At 43.5% G+C, this 24,306-nt stretch overlaps 1 protein-coding gene across 1 annotated transcript in view; it reads left to right on the top strand.

Annotated features, from left to right (window-relative positions):
• ARHGEF33 (Rho guanine nucleotide exchange factor 33) overlaps positions 1-24,306 on the top strand; it is a 67,545-nt gene that overhangs the window by 31,309 nt on the left and 11,930 nt on the right. The window contains exons 7-15 of the mRNA XM_064572141.1: positions 1,696-1,755; positions 2,598-2,822; positions 7,905-8,034; positions 14,019-14,151; positions 15,454-15,537; positions 16,764-16,847; positions 18,407-18,555; positions 19,574-19,738; positions 22,383-23,187. Of these exons, the coding sequence (XP_064428211.1) occupies positions 1,696-1,755; positions 2,598-2,822; positions 7,905-8,034; positions 14,019-14,151; positions 15,454-15,537; positions 16,764-16,847; positions 18,407-18,555; positions 19,574-19,738; positions 22,383-23,187 (1,835 nt within the window). The remainder of the gene's footprint in view (positions 1-1,695; positions 1,756-2,597; positions 2,823-7,904; positions 8,035-14,018; positions 14,152-15,453; positions 15,538-16,763; positions 16,848-18,406; positions 18,556-19,573; positions 19,739-22,382; positions 23,188-24,306) is intronic.

A 24,306-nucleotide genomic window follows, 5' to 3' on the forward strand; every position in this document is an offset into this window, starting at 1 on the left:
TTTTTTTTTTAATTTTTGGGGGTCACATATAGAAAGTCTCCAAAAGAGGCTCAAGGACTTCTCAACCAATTGGAAGCTCCTCTGAGGCAGAGCTGGTGGTTTTCTACCCTTCTGCCTTAAGGCACCATATATTCCTAGACGATAAATGTGTTTTGAATCACTAAATTTAAAAATCTAAATCAGATGGCTTTTAAATCGGTATAACTTCAAAGTATGGATCTGCTTTTTTTCTTTGTAGTTTTTTTTTACCCCCTTGAGTAGTTACTTTAGAGACTGATAGGTGCAGCCTGGGAAAACTCACTGATCCATCTGGGGACTGAGTGGGTTCATCACAGGTGGTTCTATTTTCTTTGCTCCATGTCATGATGAACAGAACATAAAAGGATGGTCTTACTAGGAAAGAATACAGGATGGCCTTGGAAAGTAGAGGTCAGATCAGTGCCAGGTCTGGGGAAGTTGAACATTTTCACAAGATAAAAGATTAAAAATTATATCTGCAAAGTGCTCAGATGGAGTTCAATGAGCTATGTGGTGGCAACTCCTCCCTCCTTCCCTGTTACAATAGACGTGGCTTATATAATACAGTTTGTTCAACCGAGTTACTGCAGAATTTGGGAACAATGTGCCATAATAAGACATTTTGGATATGATTGATGGTAGGTTATGTTGAAACGCAGGATCTAAGGGCCAGACTTTAGAAAGGGTTGGCTTACCCACTGTTAATTATAAAATGGTGCAATTGTTGCTTATTGCTCCCAAATTCAGTAGCTTACAATAATAAACATTCATTATGTTATAGTTTCTCTGAGTCAGGAATCTGTGGGTGCCTCTGGCTCAAGGTCTTTCGGGAGATTGCAGTTAAGGTGTTGACTGTCCCACTACGCGTTGGTCTTTCCTGCTATCTATCCATCACCCCAGACGCTGACTTAGATGGCGGGAGACAGTAATGAACAAAACAACAAACATTCCTGCCCTCATGGAAGCAGACAACAAACAAGATAGATAAAATATGTAGTACATTAGTGATAGGGAGAAAAATAAGGAAACACAGGTGTAATTTTAGAGAGGGTGCCAGGTAAAACCTGAAGGAAGTGAGGATGTGAGCTTATGCATTCGGAAGGGAAGAAAGGAACAGCCCATGCCAAGGTCCTAGCGGGAACATCACTGAGATGTTCATTCAAGTTGGAGCGGGAGCAGGGGGGCTAAAGCAGAGGGAACAAGAGGGACAACAGGAGACGAAGTTTTCAGAAAAGAAGGAAACAGGAGGGGCAGGAGGGGGCAGATATTTTACGGCTTTATGGTCATTATAAAGCCTTTGGCTTTTACGCTGACCTGGGAAGCCATTGGAGGGCTGAGCGGAGGAGTGACAGGGTCTGACTTACATTTGAACAGCATCATTCTGGCTCCTCTCACCCTCACCATCATAGACAATAATTTAGCTCTTATTGTGTATAGTTTACACATATTAACTGATTTAATTCTTGTGGTAGTCTAGGAGGTAAGCGCCACTTATTATATATTCTTACAAATGGGAAAAGAGTGCTTGCCACTATATTGAAATTTTATTTTATTTTTGGCTCTTCTGTCTCCCTCAGTAAGCTGTCAACAGTGAGTCTGTCCCCAGTGTCTGGCTCATAGAAGATGTCAGCCCCTGTTAGTGGAGTGAATACTGACTGAAAGCTTTCCTTTCTCTAGCCCAAGAATCCAGATCCATGCATGTAGCAGACAGTAATGTGAAGGGGATGATGGGTCCTGGTAAGTAGCTCTGTGTTGAGTTCTCGTCTCTTCTAGCAACTCTACCTTTTCCCTGCTTCCACCTTCCCTGCTTCTAGGCCCTCAGTCCCAAACCAGGCTTGAAAGAACTCAGGCAAGGTAAAGCACTGTGGTTACTAAGACCCCAAGATGTGTAATAGAGTAAGTCAGTGACTCAGTTAAACCAAGGAGAGAGAAGGGAAGGGGTGGAGATGTTTAAGACAAAGCCAGTATTGGTTCTTTCTGGCTCACATCAATTGGTTCTTTCTGGCTCATGTCAATTACTGAAATAATATTTGCTGAGAAACTCACAGGTATACGTAGCATAAGTTTTCTATGGACACAGTTTATAGTTCATTTAATTTAAAAGTTATTTACTTAATAGACAACCCACCAGTATTTTTTAAATTATTTCATCTTCCCTTCCCTCCATTCCTTCCTCCTTTTTGCAACTTACCATTATTGCGGCCAAGGAAAACAAATTCCAAAAGAAAACATTGTTTTGGCATCTTTCTTCCTCTGTATTTTTTCCCCTGGTGTGCTTGCCTAAAAGGAAGGAGATACAGGGAGTCAATGCATACTTACTACAAATTAATTATATTATTTTATAATTTTATTTTTTTAAAACGCCTTATTTAGTAGTGACTACATACAAAGAGTAGAGGATGTATAGGCCAGAAACAGAGGTGATCCTTTGCAAGTGTAGAAACTTTTAATCTTCAGTTGATTTATTTAATCCTCGAGGGACAGTTTGTACCCAAACAGGGGCATAATATTTCAGAGTTAATAACAAATATAATTTTTTAAAAAAAAGTCAAATCTTGACGGCAGGTGTTATTTTTCAGGAATGAACCCAACAACTCCAGAAGCAGAAGAAAACCTTAAGTCTTGCCTCTCGGCTGATATCCAGCCCAAGAGCCATCTCTCATCTGGTGTGTGGAGGCAGCCTAAGGATGGTAAAGAATGGGGCGAGGAGTATGTCACGAAAGACCACCCAGATAAACTCAAGGACGCTGGCCAGGGCAGACACAGCTCCCTGGAAAATGTTTTATGTGAAACCTCTTTAGCTGGTAAGTCCCAAGGGAAAATACAGGCTGAAATTTTGAAGAACAGGAAACCTACAGGCTAGAATCCTTGCAATATAGGTTCAGGGGACATGTGAGACCACCTGCTCTCTGGTTTCCTTTTCTTTCTTTTTTTTTTTTTAAAGATTTTTATTTATTTATTTGAGAGAGAGAATGAGATAGAGAGAGCATGAGAGGGGGGAGGGTCAGAGGGAGAAGCAGACTCCCCGCTGAGCAGGGAGCCCGATGTGGGACTCGATCCCGGGACTCCAGGATCATGACCTGAGCCGAAGGCAGTCGCTTAACCAACTGAGCCACCCAGGCGCCCTCTGGTTTCCTTTTCTGATGAAGGCTAAAGCCTATAGAGATGAGGGGACTCACCTGAGGTCACATGGCCAGCTTGGGACCAGCACCTCAATTCTGGGTATCCATGACATTTAGTAATGCAGTGCTTTGGGGGAAAGAAAGGGATAAAGTTGGTGGGGAAGAGGGCAGCATTTTGTGAACTATGTAGTTAGTGATGCGAAATCTTCAAAAAAATGTGCGTCTTGGATCAGTAGTCTGCCACCAAGATATCAAACACTGCAACAGGGTCCGTCCTCCCTCCCTCCTTCCTCCTTCCCTCCTTTTTCCCTTCCTTCCTCTCCTTTGTGTCACAAATTGCTAGTCCACACTTACTATATGTCGCATAACAGCATTTCCCTCCAACCACTTTGCGGAAGGCAATTTTTTAAAAATTAATTTTTACTATCAAACACACAAAAAATTAAATAGTACTAAAAGGTTTATTATGAAGAAAAGAGCAACCACTTTAAATTGTTTGCACAGTTTCTTGTGGTACTTGCTTCCATGTTTTAAAACAAGTTTATGTTGCTGTTTTTTTTTTTTTTTAATCAGTAGTTTACTGGGGGATAATTTACATACAGCAAAGTTAACAAAGCTTAAGTTTAAGCTCATTGACTTTTTATGTATGTATAGTCCCTTGTGATCACTACCTGCATCAAGATATACAATATTTCTGTTACCCCAGAGAGTCCTCTCATGCACCTTACCACCTGAAGAACCACTATTCTGACTTCTGTCACTGTAAATTAGTTTCCTCTGTTCCTGAACTTCATACAGAGGGAATAATACAATGTGTACTCTTTTGAGTCAGGCTTCTTTCTCTCAATATAATGTGCTGTGTGTAATTCATTCAGTAGTTCATTCCTTTTTTCAGTCATTGAATAAATTTACCACAATTTGCTTATCTGTTCTCCTGTTGATGGACATTTGGCTTGTTACCAGTTTAGGGCTATTATAAGCAAAACTGATATGAATATTCTTGAATAAGTCTTTTTTGGATGTCTGCCCTCATTACTCTTGGATGTACACGTAGGAGTAGTATCTCTAGATTAGGGGAGAGGATTATGCTAAACTTTGAAAGAAAACATCAAACAGTTTTCCAAAGTGATTGGGATGTTTTATACTCCATCCAGTAATGTCTGCGAGTTCTGGTTGCTTCACATCCTTCCCAATATTTAGTATGGTTAGTCTTTTTAATTTTAGCCATTCTCATGGGGGGGTGTACTGGTATTGTAGTTTTAATTTGCACTTGCCTGATGACTAATGATGTTGAGCATCTTTTCATGTGCTTATTAGTTATTTGTACATCTTCTTTTATGAAGTGCCTGTTTAAGTCCTTTGTCCAACTTTTAAAGTGCATTATCTTCTTATTATCAATTAGTAGAATTTAATATATTTTGGATATGAGTTATTAGATATATGTGTGGAGAATATTTTATTCCAGTATGTGGCTTGCCTTTTCATATTCTTAATAGTCTTTTGATGAATAGATGTTCTTAATTTTGGTGAAGTTAATCAATTTTAAACTTTTTATATAGATTGTGACTTATGAGTCCTTCTAAGAGATCTTTGCCTATCCCAAAGTTGTGGAGATACTCTAGTATGTTTTCTTCTAAAATCTTTATAGCTTTAGCTTTCACATTTAGATCTATTACTTACCTTTTTTTTAAAGATTTTTTTAAGTAAACTCTATGCCCAATGTGGGGCTCCAACTCATGACCCCAAGATCTAGGGTTGCATGCTCTACAGACTGAGTCAGCCAGGAGCAACAATCTATTACTTACCTTGACTAGATTTTGATGTATGGTGTGAGGAAGGAGTCCAGGTTCATTTTTTTCCCATACGGCTGTCCAGTTGCTTCAGCACCATTTATCGAAAATATCTTTCTTTCCATATTGAATTGTGCAAAGAACGTCAGGTGATTCACATATGGGTGGTTCTAATTCTAGACTCTGTATTCTTTTTATTCCAATTAGCATAGAATTTACAACTTGGCAGTATTTAGTGTTCCAATCAAAGAACATGGTTTATGTCTCCCTTTATATAGGTCTTCTTCAATTTTTCTTAGCAATGTAATGGAAAATCTCTCATTTACATGCTTCTTCTTCTCCCCTCTCCACCTGCCAAAGCCTTTGCCCTAGAGTCCTCTGTCATCCTATTCCATTCTGGCCCATTGCACCGCTGCTATCCTGGGACTTCCCACTCTTCTTAGGAATTCCTTTCATAGTTCTCCTACCTTAGATTCCCTTTTGTTTGTTTTTATCTTGTGTGCCTGTTGGTTTCTTGGTTTACTCCTTGTTTGATGGAACCCATCGTCCAGTAGCTTCCGCGTGCTTTGGTGATAATTTAGGTGAATATAAAATAATTTTCCCTCATCATTTTGAAGCAATTATTTCATTGTCCTCTAGTTTCTAATGTTACTTTTGGAAAGTCCAATACCATTCTGATCCCCAGTCCTTTGTATGTTACCTGAGTGTTCTCTCTGGTAACTTTTAGGATCTTCTCTTTACCTTTGATGTGCTAATGTGTCACAGTGTTGTGAGAGTCTTCTTCATTAATTATGCTGAGCACAGTGGGCCCTTTCCTCTAGAAATGTGTCTCCTGGTATTTTTTTTCTATTATTAATTTGATAATATCCTCTCATCCATTTTCTTTCTTTTCTCTGAAATTTCTACTAATTTGATATTGGGTCTCCTGGATTGATCTCCACTACCATCATTTCCTAGTCTCTTTTTCTTCAAAATGTCTCCTTCTTGTTTTGTTGGGGGAGTGGGGAAGAAGGCAGGAGATCTCCTTGACTTTATCTGCCACCCTTTTATCTTTGAAAAAATGCCAAAAATTCCTCCTCCTCCTCCTCCTTTTTCTTCTTCTTTTTTTTTTTTTTCTTTTTGGAATGTTCTCTTTTCTTAAAAAAAAAAAAAATAGCATCCTGTAACTATTAAATGGCCGGAATGTTTTTCTCATATATCTTTGAGGATATTAACCATAGGATTTTTTTAAAAGATTTACTTATTTATTTTTTTATATAGAGAGAGAATGTGTGAGCAACTGGACAGCCTGTGGAAAGACCTGGAGAGAGAAAGAGTCCTTTTTTTTTTTAAACATTTTATTTATTTATTTGACAGAGAGAGACACAGCAAGAGTGGGAACACAAGCAGGGGGAATGGAAGAGGGAGAAGCAGGCTTCCCACTGAGCAGAGAGCCCGATGCGGGGCTCGATCTCAGGACCCTGAGATCATGACCTGAGCCGAAGGCAGACGCTTAACGACTGAGCCACCCAGGCCCCGAGAGAAAGAGTCCTTAAGCAGACTCCCCGCTGAGCAGGGAGCCCAATGCAGGGCTCATGACCTGACCTGAAATCCAGAATCAGTGCTTCACCAGGGTGCCTGGGTGGCTCAGTCAGTTAAGCATCTGCCTTCAGCTCAGGTCATGATCCCTGGGATGGAGGCCCACATTGGGCTCCCTGCTCAATGGGGAGCCTGCTTCTCCCTGTCCTTCTGCCTGCCACTCTCCCTGCTTGTGCTCTCTCTCCCTGTGTCAAATAAATACATAAAGTATTAAAAAAAAAAAGTCAGTGCTTCACCAATTGAGCCACCCAGGAGCCCCTTAATTATAGGATTTTTAAAAAAGTTTTGTTTCTGCATTGTCTTTTTTTTTATTAATGTAAAATTGACACATAATGTTATATTAGTTTCAGATGTATAACATAATGATTTGATATTTGTATATATTGTGAAATGATCACCACAATAAGTCTAGTTAACATCATCACCATACATAGCTACAATTTTTTTTCTTTGAGGAGAACTTTTATGTCTACTCTTTTAGCAACTTTCAATTATGCAAAATAATATTATTAACCATGCTGTACATTACATCCCCTGCATTGTCTCTATTTACTCAAAATGTGTATATACCTTTTTCTTCTCTTTATTTTATGATGTCAGGTTGATTCAAATGTCTGAGGATCCTTAGCTGATATATATAAGAGAGAGGCCCTAAATAAAAAGAAACCATGATTCTATGTTGGCCAAGCTTATCAGTAAATGGACTTCACTATAGGCTAATCAGGTGGCAAATTAACTTTTTGGTAGCTGACCTCTTTATGTCAGTGTCTGTAGGTCTTTTTCCCTTCGGTTTCTTCAGTGGAAGATCCTCCAGTCTCCTGCCTGGAGAGTATAAGTCTGGCTACTGGCACTGTGGAAAGACCTGCAGGGGGAGGGGCTGAGGGGAGTCTCCCCATTCAGTATGCAAGCCTTCTCTGAGTCCCCTTGTTTTCATGTTGGAATCTCAATCCTTCCCTCTACTGTCTTTAGTCCAGACCCCAGAGATATGGGCCCCTCTAGTTTAATTTTTCCCATTTTCCCATGGATGGGGATGGGGAATGAGGAAGCCATCTGGCATGGGGGGAGGAGCCTGGAAGTTCAAAAGCACCATATATAGACTAAGTCTCCTGTTTTCAGCATTGCTCCTTATTTGTACTTTCTGTGGTGCCCAGTGCCTCCACTCCTTGAGCCTTTCTGCTTCTCAGCAGATTTTCCATGTGCGGATGAGAACACTAAGGTTTTGCGTCCTTACTCTGCTGAATTAATTACCATGCTTCCATTCTGTTTTCCATCCTCCGAAAACTTGCCAATGTCCCTTTTTATTGCTTTCAATGTCTTTTTATTGCTTTCTATCATTTAATTGAGTTTTGGGAAGGAATGGTTGACGAAAATTCCCTCTTTGATTTGTTTTTTAAAGCTAAAAGACAGACCGTGGCTCTAGAACTGCTTGAGTCAGAGAGAAAATATGTCATTAACATCTCTCTGATCCTGAAGATCAAGGCAACATTCCAAGGGTCAGATGGAAAGAGGAATTCCAAAGAGAGAAGGTATCCATGTGTTCATTGCCTTTGCTTTTCAGATTGATTAAAATTTAAGGTAAGTCGTTTATTGTTTCCAGTTGGGGAATTCTGTGACCTCTGACGAGTTCCAGAAATAGTCTTTGAAGAGAGTGTAGGCAGTGACAGCAGGTAATGCCTGGCAAGTCTCAAATTTAGACTTACCACAGATAACAAAATGAAGATAGTCTCTGAGAACTTCAGTGTCCCTGGCATGTCTGTAAAGAACATAAAGGGGGAATTAATGCTACGGTGAGGGAGACATTGCTCTCTGTTGCCATCTGCATGTTCTCCTGGGATCACAGGTCTCATGGACATAGGAGGGAATGGATGCAGTGGAGGTCTGAAGCATTAAGCGGCCATTAGATAAATGGTATGGGGCTGATTAACTCTGGACTTGGACCTTTCTTATTTGTCCTGGTGATCCCATAGTACTAGACAGTGTGCAAGTGGTGTGTGTGTGTGTGTGTGTGTGTATGTGTGTTGGTGCTTCCACAGGGTCTGCAGTATATTATAACAGCATGCTAGCTCCAAGATTACAACACTCCTTGATTGCTTCTGTTCATCATCTTTATATCTTCTCTGCTTCTTCTCCATTAAGAAAAGCAGGAAGGAGGAAACTCTGATTTGGTGGAAAGGACTAACCTCATGAAGACGTAATAATCCAGATTAGTTGAGGAAAAGGCCAATCGAGAAGAATGGAAAGTCTGGATTATGACTATTACAGATAAATGTAGCATTGATAGTTTAAATAGTCTATCAGGTAATAGACACCGGTGGTCCATAAATCTATCATGAATCTATCTCGGGAAGCCCCTGATTGTATTTTCCTGCTCTCTACCCACCCCCCCCCGCCCCATTTTACTTGGCTTTGTGGCTGCTGGCAAAATACCTAGTCTCTAGAACACGGTGCTCCCCCTATCTAGTGGCTGAGGTGAGGGAATATTCCCTGACAGACTCAGAAGTGGCTTGACTATTTTCAAGAATCATTTTACTGCAAAGTTGAGGTAAGCAAAGTATAGAAAACAACAAGGAACAGAAAGGGTGAAGTGACAGGGCTAAAGCTCTCACCCCTAGAGGCCTCTCTCAGGGGCCACCCAGATTCTCGCTGGTTGTTCCTTCCCCATCTGGAATCCAACTCATCCCACCCTCTCCCATTGCCCCTTCAGCCTCTGAGATGCCTCTCGGCCTCCAGCTATCTTGCCAGAGACCTGCTCCATTTGCATTAATCAAATCTAAAGGCAAATCTACATTTTGGTGTAGTATTGCTTCCACATGCGAGATTCTAAGCCAGCAGCATCTCCTCGTCGTCTCTGAAAATTTGGGGATGGGGCAAGGGGAGAGAGAGAGAGAACTGTTTACTCTGGAACACGGTAACCAGGCACTTCATTGGTAAATTCATGAAATCTTCACAAGAACCCTATGAAGCTTACCGTATAGCTGAAGAAACTAAGGCCCAGAGGACTTGAAAACCACACAGCCAGTTAGTGCCAGGATCCGGATCCAGGCTTGTCTGCCCCTGTCCTTGTGACCTTTCCACATCACACCACTTCTCTGAGGACCTTGTCGTTTCAAAGACATCATCTGACTAACAGCAATATGTTGGGTTTCTCAGCCAGAAGCAGACCTTCTGTCTGTTCCTATTTTACAGCGTAGGCTTCCCTCTTAACAGCCGTTAACGTTCTTACTTCAGATCTCAACTGATGTGTCAGGCAGGGATGCTAGAAATGTTCTCGGTTTACTGAAGCTCTCTTCTACTTGCCGTCACTTCCTCCTTGTCTAGGATGTTCTCCCATGACTCATGACTGAGGAAGGACCGATCGTCTCCAAATCCCAAGATTTAAAAAAGTTTAAAGCTATCACACAATCCCCCATGAAAGTTAGAAACCAGTCATTTCTCATATCCGCGATAATGCTATTAATGTTAGTTATTTACTAAGCTAACCCTCTTTTTTCTTTTCATGGATGGAGATGAGAAAAGCTTTAAGTCAGTACTCTTAGGACTAATATAAAGACTTGAGTTCTGAGCTTTGCAGTGTCGCCATTTTTCCACCCTAGGCTTAGATTTCCATTATCCTCCTTCACTCACTACATTCCTTCTTTTTTCCCAAACTTTTCTTTTTTAAGGATTTTATTTATTTATATGACACACACAGAGAGAGAGCACACAAGCAGGGAGAACAGCAGAGGGAGAGGGAGAAGCAGGCTTCCCGCTGAGCAGGGAGCCCCATGAGGGGCTCGATCCCGGGACCCTGGGATCATGACCTGAGCCGAAGGCAGACGTTTAACCGACTGAGCCACCCAGGCGCCCCTTTTCTAAGCTTTTCTGAAGCCTCCGTGGGTTTTAAATAGGCCCACTGAACGAAATACACAACAGAACGAGATTATTCCCTTTCTCTACTGGCACTTTCCCCATGCAAAGGTGGAAATAAGGTAGTAACACGTCCCATCCTTCCCATCATACATTGCAAGCTTCCAGCACTTTCCACCCCTGCTGCAAAGTAACCTGGGGGTGAAAATAAAACCCACCGGCACTACAACTGGACACTCAAAACTGAGGTCGCCACATCTTCTCAAACCTCTACAATAAAACTTTAGTTTCTCCCTGGAGAAAAGTAAAGCCCTCGAGAGCCTCCTTCGCATGTTTCAAGCCAGCCCTGCGCCTGGCTGAGCGAAAGGGCTGGAAACTGCAGAGGCACGAGCGGCCCGCTGAGGCCTGAGAGGAGCTCGTGGGCGGCTGTTCACTTGTTGGAGGATCCCAGGAGTTGCAGTTCTTGGCTTTCTCTGGTCTGATTCACCTAGACAGAGTTCAAGCTCAGGATCAAACAGTCCTGTCTGTCGGGATACTTGTGGGGAGGGACATCAGCCCGACAGGATTGCGAGTCAGCCTACTGCGCATGCACCAAAAATGCTGTGTGCCACGGGTCACCACCAGGTGGCCTATGCTTCGTCATCGGCACCCCGCAAATTTGGTTGCGTCCTGCTGCTGAAGCTCGGGAGAGAGTCTGGCCTACGATTAGACCGGCAAGAGCTAAGTTATTAATTTGAAACTCTAACCGGGTTTTCCTTGATGGCTTTTAGTTTAGTGCCCTTGTTGTTTAAGTACTGTGTTGTGGGAGTTTAAATAACTTTGAAGATTTTGAAAAGAATAAACTACTCATGTAGTTGCTATAATTTCACCCCTAGTAAGGAATAGATAGGAAGATGGATACTTAACACTTTCATCTTCACGAAAAAGTTGCTTCTGGGAGTCGGGTGTGGCTCTAGGTAAAAAGGGAAACAGGTTCCGTGTGTGTCTGTCCTGCTTGCTTCTTTCTCCCTCTCCTCTCCATCTCCTGGCTTACCTCCTCCACATTCCTCTCTGATTTCAAATAATATCTTTTTTAAATAAAATTTTCTTCAATATTTGGTACAGAACCCACAGGCAGGCCATTGCTCTTTGTGGAACTTTTGTGTTTCCATGATACTTGATGGGACCATTAACCTTTTGTGACCCTCACCCTGAAATCTCAAACTATTACCCCAGTGGACAGTCCAGGGGGTACCTGGACTCCAACCAAGTTACCAGCTCTCCAATTCTGCAAGGACACTGGTCACCATGTAACAGAAGGCAGCTTTCTCTAAAGAAAGAGAAAGAAGGTCAGGCCAGGTGAGGCCAGGCAAGGCCAGGAGAGGAGTAAAGAAAGAGAAAAAGAAAAGAGATCATCCAAGAGATATTACATAACCTATATGGACAACCCATCTCAAAGTCAGAACTCACCATGGCATGGTGCCCTCACATCTTTCAGTGTCACACCAGGAATATTACCCAAAGTCATGATAGCCTTGGGTGGGGAGAAATCTTTCACATCTAGACCTTTCACGGGCATAGTGTTTTACTCTTTCAGTTCAATCAGTTCTGCTTTTCTCCATCAGCTTGATGGTCTCCTCCACAGTCATCCTGTCTCCTAGCCACCCCTCCAAATTCCCTCTGATCTGGACAGGGATTACTTAGATCTTCTGAGCCCACTGTGCGGCCATAAGGGCTTAGATCGGGAAGTCCCTCCACTTGTGCTTATGGACCAGCTGGCTTCGCAAATTCGGAGACTAGTGGCACAGGAAGGGGAGGGGCAGAAGTCCGGAGTGAAGGAATCCTCGTATCTTCTCACAGGGGTTGGATACTCGCTCTGTTATCTGCGTCTTCTCTGAGCTATAGCCTCAGGGGAGTCTGCTTTACTTGCAGATGGGTTGAAGAAGCTTTTTTTTTTTTTTAATTTTATTTATTTTTTTGGAGGGGAGGTTGAAAAAACTTCTTACCAAACCGCGGTTCTTCCTACTGAACTCAACAAAGGTCTGCTTGTTCAGGGTTGGCAAAGCACCCCAATTGTCCGCTGATTCATTCTTTTTGGACCCTGGGGGAATGAATATCCAAGTAATTCAGCTCTCAGTGACACTTTCATCTTCATTAAACTTGTGGTCTTGAAAGCCCAAGGGAACCTAGTATCAATTCCCATAAGTCACCAAGTTAGAGCTCGAGTCCTTGCTGTAGCCCAGTGAAACTACTTCATTCTGGCTTCCATCCTCATTCCTATAGGCCCCTGGTTGCCCCACCCTTCTCCATGCACCCCCTTCCTCTGCCCATGATTCTCTCTCTCTCTCTCTCCTCTCCACCACATCCTTCTCTGACACCTCTCTTCCTCCCTTCATTTCCTCTAGGAAAAAACAAACAAACAAACAAACCGAGGCACACTGAGGAATGAGGGAGACGGGTGTGAGAAGAGGAAGGGGCTCTGTGACACTCCAGGGAGTAGCAGGCCAGGCCTGGTCCGCAGCCTCCTCAGGCAAGACTGTGTCCTTGCCCAGTAGTCCTCTTGGAAAATGAAGGGAAAGGAGCACTTTCTTATGCCCATCTCCTGAGCATTTAGGTGCCAGCTTTATTTATGTTTTTTTTTTAAGATTTTATTTCTTTATTTGAGAGAGAGAGAATGAGAGAGAGCGCATGAGAGGGGGGAGGGTCAGAGGGAGAAGCAGGCTCCTCGCTGAGCAGGGAGCCCGATGCGGGACTCGATCCCGGGACTCCAGGATCATGACCTGAGCTGAAGGCAGTCGCTTAACCAACTGAGCCACCCAGGCGCCCTAGGTGCCAGCTTTAAACAAGTTTTCCTTTTTACCTCAATCGGAGTCTCTTACTCAGTAACTAAGAATGATCAAGTGCTACCTTCATGCTGTCATCTACAGCACTAATTAGAGTAGTCTCTTTTGCATATCAAGTGGGAATAACTTTAAAATTTTGGAAAAGAGTTCCCTTAGAATTTCTACTGTCACATAAATGAGACAGTAACAGTTTGGCTTTAAAAAGGCCATTCTGGCTGGCTCAGTTGGAAGAGGGTGTGATTCTTGATCTCAGGTTTGTGAGTTTGAGCCCCACGTTGGGTGTAGAGATTACTAAGAAAAATAAATAAACTTAAAAAAAAAAAAAGAAGCCATTCAAGTGATGTGCTCTTTATTAGTGTAATACACATTTGTGTAGGAGTCATTGGTAAAGGGGTCTTTTTATTTTAATTTATTTAATTTTTTAAAAGATTTATTTATTTGAGAGAGAGAAAGAGAGTGTGAGAGAGAGAGAAAGAGTGCATGAGTCGGAGGAGGGGCAGAGGGAGAGAATCTTCAAGCAGACTCCCCTGCTGAGCGCGGAGCCCAACATGGGGCTCCATCCCAGAAACCTGAGATCATGACCTGAGCCAAAATCAAGAGTCTGACGCTTAACTGACTGAGCCACCCAGGCACCCCTAAAGGGGTCTTTTTACATCTTGAGGATATTTGCTATTAGGTCTACAATATCAAACTCAAAAAAAAAAAAAAAAAATTCCTGAATGCAGAGCTGTGACTCAGAATATTTTGAATGACTGGGAAAATGGAACCTCCTTCATATGTTCTTATAGGGTCTTTCCTCTGTACACCTGGTTTGTGTGATCCTATCTCTATTCTGTTTCAAGCCTCTTCCCTGGCTCTTTACGGTACCTTGTCCAGCAGCACCTCGATTTGCTTCATGCTCTGCAGGAAAGGGTCCTGAAGTGGCCACGCCAAGGAGTTCTTGGAGATTTATTCCTTAAGTTAACAAATGATGAGGTAAGTTTTTAAAAAATCCTTTATAAACTAGAATTACATGCATCTGTGTCTCTCTTGTCTGCTTCTCTGAATGGAGAACTTCAAATCGGTGAGTTTCAGAGTTAGGAAAACTGCTGAGATCTAGTCTAACCTCCTCACTCTACAGATAATGAAATAAAGTTCAGAGACATTAAAAGACTTTGCTAAAATCACTCGGCTAGCTAGGTAGTTGTGGATCTCTGACCCAAGTCTCCTAACGTCCAGCCCATCACTTCCCACTATACTATGTATAACTGCCTCATTGAATATGCATGTAAATGTGTGTGTGCACTTGTGTATAAATATCTGTATCTCTGTAATGTTCTGCAAAGAAAATATGACCCAGGCCAGAGGTTGTAAACCCAAATGCCTACAGGGCCAGATGGTGATATAAATGAGTGGAAGTAGGTGGAATGTGATACAATATTGGCTGTTGGGAGGTGAGCTTAAGTGGAGCACATATGCTTGTCTACAGGAAATATTGTCCAATTATTATTCAGGAAGAAGGGACTAGAGTTGCCAGATCTTCTGGTATTTTACGAGACACTGGCAATCCAGAATTTTATGTGAAAATTTATTTTAAAAATATTGTGTGGGTTAATTAAAATTGGTGTGCAAGCCAGAGTTAGCCTGCAGTCAAACTCTGTATATCAATGATGTAGCAAACAAAGTTTACAAATTATTTACTTATATGGGTGTAATGCAATCCCTCTAATACCATTTTTACTCATTTGTATTCAGTATGCTTTCTTGGGCTGAGAATTGTTGTATCCATGGGAATATAACTTTGGAAGCTGAGAATTGTTTTCCTAAAAGCATATTGCATAGATGAATAAGCAATGGGTGGAAATACACAATTAGTGGAAAAAGTTGAGAATCACTGGTCTAGACACTAGAAGGTGGGTTGGACAAAGTTCCTTATTGGATGGAGATGACAAATTAAAAGTAACTTAAAAACAAAATAGGCATTTTAATCATTTAACAGTTTAAAAATACTTTTTCAACATATGTGACCCCTCTCTGCTGTGTTGGTTTTCCACTTTCTCTCATTGAAACAGGACTATTGAGTTTTGGTTCCCAAGTCCATAGGGATATTTACCTTAAAACCAAAAAGATTTAAAAAATGAATTAAAAAACAAAAAAACATAGTAATGAACACATTACATAAATGATTAAGATAATCTCTGCAAAGTACTCCTTTTTGATATACATGACTCTATAAAAATATTAGCTGTTATTCCTGTTTCCAGGTACTTACCATGCATTTTTGTGTTTGTTTTCAAGAATAATTTCTTAGATTATTACGTTGCCTACCTAAGGGACCTGCCTGAATGTATCTCCTTGGTTCATGTTGTTGTTTTGAAGGAGGTAAGGTAACTCTATGTGTGTGCACTGCCCTTTGGTTACATGTGTATCTATAGGTCCTTGCTCATCCACCTCGGGGAATACAATGCACTCAGCTTGTCTTCCAGGCTGGGGAATGGCTCGAGGAGAGTCCCTGACACTCCTACTTGGGGTTAAAGGAGCCCACCTGAGGATAAGTGCCTGTGCTTTGGTCCTTGCCCTACTTTACTGACTCTCTTTTCTATTCCATTGGAAGGCTGCACAAAGTAAACAGGTGTTCTAAGCAGAGATCCTCAGGCTACAGCTTGTGTGCTGTATGAGGGTTTTTTCCCCCCAGGCTCAGACAATTTGAATCTGAATATTAAACTCATCCTGTGTCTGTCAGTTTATAAGATCATAAAGTGGTTCTAATCATGTAGCTTTAAGTATTGCTACTGCAATGTTATATTAGGTGCTCAATAAGCCCATATAAATATCTAACAATTCTAGTTATTTTAGGTCAGTAGGAAGAAACCCTATCAGAAGCCTAGAGTTAAGAATTAATCAAGTTTCACAGGAGGTGAGGGTCTCTTTCTTATTAATGTCTTACTTCAACCCCCGCCCCCCACTACTCCCAACCCTACAAGTATAATGCCTATCACATGTTAGTACTCAGCAAATATTTAAGAAAGGGAAGGGAAGGGAAAGGAAAGGAAGAGGAAGGGAGGGGAGGAATGGAGTGGGAGTGGAGAGGATGGAATGGAATGGAAAAGAAGGGAAGGAAAGGGACATGGAGAAAATCCAACATGTTTCCTCTGCCAGCCCAGCTGGCCAGTTCCTAGTTACACACTTTCTCCACCCTCATGAGGCTCCAATCCACCCTTAGTGCCTACCAGTAAGCCACTGTAATGAGTACTTCCAAGAGAATCTTAATGAATTCATTCAACTCAAATATAATTTATTGAGTGCCCACTTTTGTCCAGCACTGTGCTAAAAAGAGTGGGGGGCGGGAGTAGGGGGTAGTCTGGAAAGTTGGGTGGATTCTAAAGAAGTGTATGATATGCTTCCCGCTACAAAAGAATTGTTTCCTTGAGCATGTCACTCCAATGAAGGATCCAGTGAAGGATCCAATGAAGGATCATGACACTCTAGAGAAAGAAAATGCCTTGGGAATAAAAAAAACCCTCCCTGCTCTGGTAGGACTGACTTTGGGGTTCTGCAGCCAGAGTTGGAGGGACACTGAAGAGTGACTCTACCTTTCTTTCATTCAGGGTGATGAAGAGATTAAATCTGACATCTACACACTGTTTTTTCACATAGTCCAGCGCATCCCTGAATATCTGATACATCTGCAGGTAAGCGTGGCTGGGAAGCTACCAAACTGATTTTCAAGCTAAACTGCTATTTGTGGCTTGCGACTGAGAAACACGGTAAAGGGTCAAGGAAGAACCAGTGGTATTTCTAAGGAGTAATGAAATGATTTAGATTGCCGATTACGCCATTCCTACTTTGTGGTATGAAATCTCAATCTCTAAAAATTTTTGGCTCATGACGTCTGCCTTTGAAGTTCTATCTTCATTTACCAGCAATCCCTACCTCTGCTGATCCAGGATCTTTCTATAGCAGCTTCTGGTAGATTCTGAGTACTTATTCAGTCCCTTCAACCTTGTTCTACAGCCATCTAAATGTACCCCCAAACCCTTACCCCACCCATTGGCATCTAAGAAGTATCTATGTAACCTGTCCACCTAACTGCTCTCCTGACTACTTTCTTTTGGCTTGAGTTCAAGGGCCTACCATATATTGCTCATGTTGTATGTCATAGAGAAAGCATGAGGAAGTTGATGAGCTGACTTCTGCACACCATTTTTCCCACAGTGCCCAACATGGGGCTCGATTCCAGGACCCTGAGATCATAACCTGAGCCGAAATCAAGAGTCAGATGCTTAACTGACTGGCCCACCCAGGCGCCCCAATAATTATCTTATTTAATGCTTTCAATAATCCCATGAAATAGGTATCATTACCATTGCTTAGATAAGGAAATGGAGAGCCAAAGAAATTAAGTAACTTGCCCAAGTTCACACACCTCATAGGTGAAAAAAATCTAGGACTGAAACCCAGGTCTTGCAAGCAGTATGGTAAAAAAATCTAGGACTGAAACCCAGGTCTTGCAAGCAGTATGGTAAAAAAAATCTAGGACTGAAACCCAGGTCTTGCAAGCAGTATGATTCTACTGTCTGACTTGAGTTCAAATTCTGACTCTGCTACTTGTTAGATGTGTTAATGAAGATTACTTAACTTCTCTGTGCCTTGATTTCCTTACTTGTTAAATGGAGGTAATAACTGCACCTATCTAACCTAGCTGTGGTAAACATTAAATAAGAAGAAAACAAATCTGTAAAGGCATTAGTACTTGGCATTAGGGAGATTCAATAAATCTTAGCTTTCCCATATCCAACTAACATGCATGTTCCTCTACTGTACATTAGGCAATATAATAGGAAGGACTACGAGGCCAGGCTTGATCATAAACATCATCCCCTTCCAGCCTGCCTTGATCCCTGACATTCTCACCATTGGCCTGCCTCGTTTAGGTCATAAGGCATTGCTTATAGGTAGTAATTGTTAGAATGATTCCATTACCTCAGAGATCTAATGAGTAGATCCTTCTAATTTTCAGAAGGAATTATCCAACATTCACATCCAACTCAAACAGGAGCAATGGTGACTATTATTCTCCCCTGGTGTGATGGACAAAGAGAACAGCAGGTTTAACCATTCAGCTTACAATTAGTATTGTTGTTCTGATTAAATGGCTACTAAACTCTCACAACAGATGGAGGCAAGGGGCACAAGAGACAAAAGTTTCATTCTAATTATGCAATGCTGCCTTCTTTTTATCTCCATCCAGAATGTCCTGAAGTTCACAGAGCAGGAACACCCTGACTATTACCTACTTCTGGTGTGTGTTCAGCGCCTTCGAGTATTTATCTCACATTACACCCTGCTGTTTCAATGCAATGAGGATTTGCTTATTCAGAAACGGAAAAAGCTCAAGAAGTAAGCTTCTAACGGTGCCGTCTAGAGGGTTGACCAAAGGTTTCTGAGAACGGGGATATAGACAGTCAATGTGGATACCTGTCAAAAGTGACCTCATTGTATGTTAAGTGGCTGAAATGCATTGACGGGGGTAGAAGAGAAGAGAGAAGAGGAGGGAAATGAGGTGGTCAGGTTGGCTACAGGAGGGAGGGACCTATTACCTGGTGGTAAAGTAATTTCCATCAGGTAGTAGGTACAATTACTTTAGAGAAATAAAAACAGTTTTACTCTAATCCCTATGCAGGCCCCCTTCCTTGTGTTATTAACCACCTTGAAAATAGTTGTTTCCCTAAGCTTGCCAGGTCAAAAAAGTGCAGTTTAAAGGCCAGAATGTGGTTTCTTTCATGAACTCAACAGTATTTATTGAGCACTTACTACGTATCTATGTACTGAGTATACTGCAATGAACAAAACAACCAAAAATCTTTGCCACGTGGAGCTTACTTTCTAGAGCTGGACAGCCAGTTAATAAATAGATGGTGTAAGTGCTATGGATAAAAACAAAACAAATAAGGGTGGTGGTTGAACAAATTTCACACTAAAAAGAAACAATAAGAGCTGACTAGGGAGAATCTGGGCTTGAGAAGGAACAGAAACAACCCATAACAGAATTTCCTAATGACCTGGATTTCCTTCAACCTCATCCCAGCCCAATGAAGAAAACAATCATTTCTGTGGATGTTTGAGACGAGAAAAAGATGCCATCTCCCAAGCTAGTGCTCCTCTAATGGAGGACATCTTCCTATACCACCCTTTTCCCTCAAACTTAACTCAGGAAATTAATCAGCATCCCTATTCTTGCCCAGCATCTATGTAAACAACCTGGTTTATAGAGGACCATGGAGGGAGAAAGGGAGAGAGAACTTCACAGCTGAGCTTCAGCTGAGAAATATTGTCTCCTTATCTTTCTTGGCATAATCTGTGTTCAGAGCCAATTTCCCACTATACACCCTGAAAATTATTACTTCCATTCTCATAGGTCATCCATGGCAAAGCTGTACAAAGGGCTGGCTTCCCAGTGTGCAAATACTGGACAAGATGCTTCCCCTACTGCAGGCCCCGAGGCTGTCCGTGACAGTGGGATCCACTCAGAAGAGATACTGCAACCCTACCCTTCTGCTCCCAGTTCTGGCCCTGCTGTCACGTAAGCACTTGTTGCTATGGAAAGGTTATATGGCAATGCCCTTGGGTGCCAAGTCATCTGCATGGGGTAGCAGGACAGCCTGGAACAGGAGTATGACCTACAGGACTCTTCCCTCCCTCTTGCTCCATCAGTCCTATATACAGCAGGCAAGCAGCTGACCCAATGGTTAGATCCCAGAGGAAGGCTAATGTAAAGGGGCAGGCCTAGAGGCTGAAGGCTACTCCTAACAATTTTATCACACATAACTACCCTCTACCTACAGCATAAGTTTCTTTGGGTTTAGACAATGATTGAGTAGAAGAAAGGGCCACAAGAAGACAGGAAGGCATCTTATAGCTCCTCAGAAGGGTGGGAACACACTTAAGTTCTCCAAAAGGTGTAGTAGAGGGAAAGAGAATCCCAGTCAGGGGTCAATGGAAGTTAAGACTCTGAGAAGAGAAATAGGCCTGAGGTGATGCAAAAAGAATGCTGTTTAGCCCTTCCCAATTCCCCTTGAAGCTTCTTCAGAAAGGGATTTTGTAAGTTCTTTTCTTCACTTATGACAGCTTCTCTTAAAGCTGTTTTGTGCAGTGGATGTATTTGACAGCCTTTTAAAATCTCTGCACACAACCCTCTAGCACATTAAGCTGGATTCTTATTCATCAAACTTCTTGATGATTTTTACATTAAGGATTAGGCCATTTATATATATTTGGAACTCTTTTTTTTTTTTTAATTTTATTTATTTATTCATGAGAGACAGAGAGAGAGAGAGAGAGAGAGAGAGAGAGAGGCAGAGGGAGAAGCAGGCTCCCAAGGAGCAGGGAGCCCAATGCGGGACTCGATCCCAGGACCCTGAGATCATGACCTGAACCGAAGGCAGACGCTTAACCATCTGAGCCACCCAGGCGCCCTATTTGGAACTCTACCTCTGAAGGATAAGGATAAAGTCAAATTAGCTACTTTTGCAATCAGGATTTCTGGAAAGATAAGGGAAACTAAAACTCAAAATTCCAAACCCACCACTCTGTCAAATACAATTCTCACAAAAGTAATTCCTTAGACTATAATCTCTACTTTGGGTTTTATTATTTTAAGGAAAATTAGAAGTTTTAGCTACTTTTCTAAAATTACAATGAAGTAATGGGTAGGCAACTGAGATTATTTCAATTTTTAATCACTCCAATTTTTAAAATGCCAATTACAATCATTGTAAGGAGTATCTGATCAGTAAAGCAAAATAAACTGTTTCCTCTTTCTGCCTTCATCTCTTAAAACTGAACATGTATCACTGAAAGACAGAAGTACAAATATGGAGAGAGAGATTCCATAATCATTTTGGACCTATGAGACATTAACCTTTCTATAAATAGAGCCCAGGAAGATTTTCTTCCTATAGAGAAAATCCCACAAATCCTGTAGGGGAGAACTCCATACAGAAAAAATACCTTTCCTGGGTGGAGAGTGAGAGATAGGCAGGAAGAGAGTGTTTACTTTGTGGGTCACTTCAGGTTTTATAACAACAATAAAGCTATCTTCTTTGAAGTGCAACAAATAGACCCCCCAAAAATGAAATCCCTAGAGATTATAGCCAGACCAAAAAGATGGTTGCCATTGCACTCTGTGTTGGGAAAATGGCCAGTAAAAAATTTGTTTTCCAAGTGAAAAGATGATTCAAGTTAGGTCAATATTTCATTTTATCATTTCTTTTCACCTTTTGAGTGTGAGACCTCATTTTCATCTTAAGATCACCAGAGAAAGATACTCAGTATTTGCATCTGTTTTTTCTTTTTAACACATCTGCCCTTTTAACGCATTTTTGTGGTAGAATTAATAAACTATAAATAAAAGGTCGGGTCAGTGTGTAGTCATGCACTCACATCTGCCTGGCAATTACCTTCCACCAGAACTGGCAAATCCCATCCAATCTGATGTGTATGCTACCCTAATATCCTATGTAAATTATTCATTACTCATGATTAAACATGTAATTGGGCTTATTTAAAGTGATAGCCTTTTCATTTTGGTGGTTGTTTTTGTCGGTGAAAGTTTGAGACGACTTTATAGAGCATGCTCTATAGCCATAAAATTTTTTAGTTTTTTATTATGAAAACTCCAAATATATACAAAAGTAAAGTGTACAGTGTACAGTGAACCCCATATACCATCATCCAGGTTCAGCAGTTTAATTGTTCTTAAGCGTGAAGATCCGCAAGTCAGACGAGTTCTTTCCATTATTTTGTATCATACTGCTAGGGCAAAAAAAGGAGAGCAGAGAAAATGAGGTACCTTGGGGCTCTGGACACGCGGTGGGCGGGTCAGAGCTTCCACGTGCCGAGTGATGACCGTCCTTGGCTGACCTGCCATCTCTGTGCACAGCCTCCTTGCTCGGACGGATACTCCGGTCCTCTGCTTTACAGATGGCATTTTCACCCTCCCACGTGGGCGACCGGGGCTCATGGGGACTCCCTTAGCTGGAGAAGCCTGTGGAGCTTGGTAGGTGACGCACGTAGGCGCCGGGGGGGCGGAGAGGAGAGGAACTGGCAGTTCTGCGCCTAAGCGGTAGCTGGCAGGCGCGTGTTGCTCCCGGCCTCGAGCTGCGGGGAGAGGCCTGCACTAACCAGCCGTAAGCACACCTCTTCTGTTTTCTGTTTCCCCTTTAAAGACATTTGATGGCCCCAGTTAAGAAAAGCCAACAACAGCAAAGCCTGATGGAGAGCATGCAGCCTGGGAAGCCCAGTGAGTGGGAGATGGAGGGCAGAAAGCACGAGAGGCCCGAGAGCCTCCTGGCGCCGGCGCAGTTCTGTGCGGCCGAGCAGGACGTGAAGGCGCTCGCCGGGCCCTTGCAGGCCATCCCCGAGATGGACTTCGAGCCCTCGCCCGCCGAGCCGCTGGGCAACGTGGAGCGCTCCCTGCGCACCCCAGCCGAGCTCCTGCCCGACCCCCGCGGCTTCGTGCCCGCGGGCTACGAGGAGTTCGAGTACGGCGGCGAGATCTTCGCGCTGCCCGCGCCCTACGACGAGGAGCCGTACCAGGCCCCGGCCCTCTTCGAGAACTGCTCGCCCGCCTCTTCCGAGTCCAGCCTGGACATCTGCTTCCTGCGGCCCGTCAGCTTCGCCATGGAGGCCGAGCGGCCCGAGCACCCGCTGCAGCCGCTGCCCAAGAGCGCCACGTCGCCGGCGGGCAGCAGCGGCGCCTACAAGCTGGAGGCGGCGGCGCAGGCGCACGGCAAGGCCAAGCCGCTGAGCCGCTCGCTCAAGGAGTTCCCGCGCGCGCCGCCCGCCGAGGGCGTGGCCCCGCGCCTCTACAGCACGCGCAGCAGCAGCGGCGGCCGCGCGCCGCTCAAGGCCGAGCGCGCCGCGCAGCCGCACGGCCCGGCCGCCGCCGCCGCGGCTGCGGCCGCCCGCGGCGCGCCCAGGACCTTCTTCCCCCAACAGAGGTCCCAAAGCGAAAAGCAGACCTATTTGGAAGTAAGGAGGGTAAAGTAAAACCGCACCCAAACCCACAGCGCCGGCAGCCCCGGGCCTAGATCTCCAGGGAGCAGCCTGGGCTCCCCTAGCGTGGAGGGGAAATCGGGCTGGCCGGAGGGGGAGCGGAGGCAACGAGGGAGAGCCCCGTCGGAGGCTTGTGGGTCAGGTGCCCCGGAGGCGAGCAGGAGCGCCCGCTCTGCAGTGCCAGGGCACGAGGGCGTGTCCTGCGTGCGTATGTGTGACGGCAAGGAGCCAGCAGAGAAGACGGACTCCCAGACCTGTCTACACCGTCACCACCCTGCCCCACACCTCCCCCGTACAGAGAGTTAGGGGTGTTCTCCCTCTTGCTGCTTAAGCCGTGGCACCTCACAGTTGCACTTCACATTCAGAACCCTGCACGCTAGTCCCAGACCTGTTTCGTCCTCTGCCTGGCCAGGCGCACCTTCTCGTGGAAGTGTTCAAAATACAGAACCCCGCCGTGTGCCGGCCTGCCCCTCTCCCTGACCCGCACTGGCCTTGCTTGTAGCTAGGGAGGAGGCAGGTTGCCCCGACCCACTGTGGACTCCCTGCAAAGTCTGCGGCAAATGTGACTGGGAAAGGGTGTCACGTTGCTTTGCAGATTCCACTGGGACAGAGACAACACAATATAGTCAAGGAGGCGTGGACTCGCAAATACCTTCTTTGGCGTCCGTATCAGTGTTTAGTATTTTGATGTCCAACCTTGCTCTCTGCAAGCCTTGGGACGTTTAAAGGGGTGTTTAAGTACATATCCAGGAAAGGGCTAGTAGTTCCTGAGCAAACAATTTCTCTGCATGTGATTGGAACAACGCAATTTCTGATCAAGCAGAGAGTAACAGGATAGCTCTGACCTCTGCCACCATCCTTTCTGTTTAACTTCGTTTTAAGAGTAGTGGTTACGGTTTACAGGGCAGCTCTGCTTTGGTACATCTTGAAAATGATATAGTCTAGGACTAACTTGTATCAAGCTCTGGAGACCTTTTGCCTAGACTAAAGGAGGTTTTTCCAGGAATAAGGGCCCTATAATCCACCTATTCCCATTTCCAAGCGAGTGGGGACAGACTGAGGATCACTGACTCCTTTCATTCATTCATTTTTCAG

This window comes from Mirounga angustirostris, unplaced genomic scaffold, assembly GCF_029215605.1.
Source record: "Mirounga angustirostris isolate CCGP_5_RB_7025 unplaced genomic scaffold, mMirAng1.0.hap1 SCAF_10, whole genome shotgun sequence".
Taxonomy (NCBI): Eukaryota; Metazoa; Chordata; class Mammalia; order Carnivora; family Phocidae; genus Mirounga; species Mirounga angustirostris.